The 2,654-nt window shown below is 45.3% G+C and overlaps 1 protein-coding gene across 1 annotated transcript in view; it reads left to right on the top strand.

Annotated features, from left to right (window-relative positions):
* serhl2 (serine hydrolase-like 2) overlaps positions 1–2,654 on the top strand; it is a gene marked incomplete at its 3' end in the record, with an annotated part of 6,818 nt that overhangs the window by 1,733 nt on the left and 2,431 nt on the right. Inside the window, exons 2-5 of the mRNA XM_015402453.1 lie at positions 433–576; positions 1,893–2,006; positions 2,107–2,148; positions 2,222–2,241. Coding sequence (XP_015257939.1) covers positions 433–576; positions 1,893–2,006; positions 2,107–2,148; positions 2,222–2,241 — 320 coding nt within the window. The remainder of the gene's footprint in view (positions 1–432; positions 577–1,892; positions 2,007–2,106; positions 2,149–2,221; positions 2,242–2,654) is intronic.

Below are 2,654 nucleotides of genomic sequence, written 5' to 3'. Positions count from 1 at the left end.
CTGACTGGATGATCTGGTGAACTGGAAAGTGACCTGAGATGACATGATGTGAATTGGAGCTATAGAAATAGACTGAATAGAATTTAATTGAATTGGAGCTATAGAAATAAACTGAATAGAAAATTGAACCAGACAGTTTCTATCTGCATGTTTTCTAAACAAAAACAAGGCTTTTTGCTCCACTGTATAAAACCTGGAACTAAACGCTATTTCTGACATTTTGACTAGAAAAGGATGGAAGAGAAACGTCTTCAGACTTGGAAACCAAGTCCATTGGATTGTTTTTAACTTTTTTTTCTAATACCTGTTATAAAATATTTAAAAAGCAGCTAAAAATTCTTCAGTGTGTATTTTTGTATTTCTCTAATTAGCGATTGAGCGATGAGCCGTTCATGTCTCTCAGCTCACACTGAGCTTTTCTTGCTGCTCCAGTTTCAGAGCTCTGCATCGCGGTGCCATGGGGGGAGATCAGAGGTACAGTCTGGGGTCCTGATCATGGTCGGCCGGTGCTGTGCCTGCATGGCTGGGCTGATAACTGTGGGACGTTCAACGCGCTGCTCCCTTTTCTACCCAAAGGTCAGGTTCTTTTTGTCGTATTAAAATGTTTTCTGTTGCCTGTTTATTCAAACTCGCTGCACTTTTTCTTCTTTGGGGCCTTGAAACTATTTTAATCTCTCAAAGTTTGACAATGAAAGCCAACCATCCCCACAGCATCACACATCTTCCACCTTACTAAACAGTCCACATCAGTTAATTAAAAAACCTACTAATCCTGTTGATTGAGGGAAACATCCAGACCCGTCATCATGCATGTAGCTCATGTAACCCCCCATGGAGCAGCAGTGTGGTCTCTAGCTACGCTGCAGAGATTCTTCTTCCTTTTTTAACCTGCATGCTAGCAGACCCACCAGTTTCCCACAGCGCCATTTGTTTCACGTTTTAAAGTTTTAAGGTTTGGGTTTAGTGTCACAGAGTGATTCATATTGTGATCAGCCTTTGTTGAACGTTATCTTGTTTGTGAACGTTTAAAGAATGGTCCTTTAGCATCAATACACCCCTCTGCTATTGGCTGCTAGACTTCCTCACCAACAGACCTCAGTCAGTTGGCTAATAGCAGCTGGCTAATGGCTAATGTCAGCTGGCTAATATCAACTGGCTAATCTCAGCTGGCTACTGTCAGCTGCTAATAGCAGCTGGCTAATGGCTAATGTCAGCTGGCTAATGTTAGCTGGCTACTGTCAGTTGGCTAATAGCAGCTGGTTAGCGGCTAATGTCAGCTGGCTAATATCAACTGGCTAATATCAGCTGGCTACTGTCGGCTGCTAATAGCAGCTGGCTAATGGCTAATGTCAGCTGGCTAATGTCAGNAATAGCAGCTGGCTAATGGCTAATGTCAGCTGGCTAATGTCAGCTGGCTACTGTCAGCTGGTTAATATCAGCTGGCTAATATCAAGTGGCTAATAGCAGCTGGCTAATATCAACTGGGTAATATCAGCTGACTAATGTCAGCTGGCTAATATCAGCTGGCTAGTATCATCTGGCTTATGGCTAGTGTCAGCTGGCTAGTAACAGCTGGCTAATGGCTAGAGTCAGCTGGCTAATGTCAGCTGGCTAATGTCAGCTGGCTAATGGCTAGTGTCAGCTGGCTAATGTCAGCTGAGATGTCGGTCCCCAATGCCCAAAATTAATATCAATGTTTATGGCCCAACAGTATTGATAAACCACAGAAACTGAAAGTCACAAAATATAAAAACCTTTTAATCCTCTAAGTATAGGAAAGCGGTTTTATGAACATGGTTACCCATTCAATGGAATGGTTGTTAGACGCCTGGACCAGGAGGGACGATAACTGATGACTACAGTAACGACTACAGCCTGTTTTCCTTCCTCAGACTTCAGGTACGTCGCGGTGGACTTGCCCGGTCACGGCTGCTCATCCCATCGTCCTCCTGGAGTTCTCTATGCCTTCCCTTCTTACGTGTTGGACGTGCGCAGAGTGGTTGATGGTGGGTGATGCATTGGATTCCTTTGAGTAGAATCTAGCTTCATTTAATAAATTGGGCTCCATTAGGCGGTAGACTCAGTGATGATATTTCCTCCCCACAGCGCTGCAGTGGAGCAGGTTCTCCATCATCGGCCACAGCATGGGTGAGTGATGCACTGATCCTGTGATCTGCAGATGTTCTTGGAAGGACCTTCATGACTTCTCTTTGTGTTTCAGGTGGAAACATAGCTGGAATGGTGAGTCCAGAAGCTGAAGTTGTTTTCTCCCATTACATGGGGAAGCATGGCAGTAACTGCATCATGCTGTGGGGAGTCCTTTTGAGACAAGTTTAGACATGATTGATGGTGGGGGGGTGGGGGCTGAGGTGGAGTGACCTCCCCAGCAGGAAGGAGACGTCGCTGATAAGTCGCTGTCTTTTTAAATGTATCTGTTTGTCTTTACGGAGCTAGTGGCTCGTTTTTATGGACAGTAAGCTGACAGGAAGGGGGGTATGAGAGAAGGGGAGACACATGCGGGAAAGAACCACAGGCCGGATTCGAACCCGGATCACCCGCTGACTAAGGCCTCCAAACGTGGGTCTTATGCACTAACCGCTGCGCCACCAAAGCACGCCCCGCTACGTCTAACTTCTAATTAAAATGACGAATTT

This window comes from Cyprinodon variegatus, unplaced genomic scaffold (assembly GCF_000732505.1).
Source record: "Cyprinodon variegatus isolate N-32 unplaced genomic scaffold, C_variegatus-1.0 Scaffold1350, whole genome shotgun sequence".
Lineage (NCBI taxonomy): Eukaryota > Metazoa > Chordata > Actinopteri > Cyprinodontiformes > Cyprinodontidae > Cyprinodon > Cyprinodon variegatus.
Note: the sequence above shows the minus strand (reverse complement) of the source record. Positions and strands in the feature narration are given on the sequence as shown.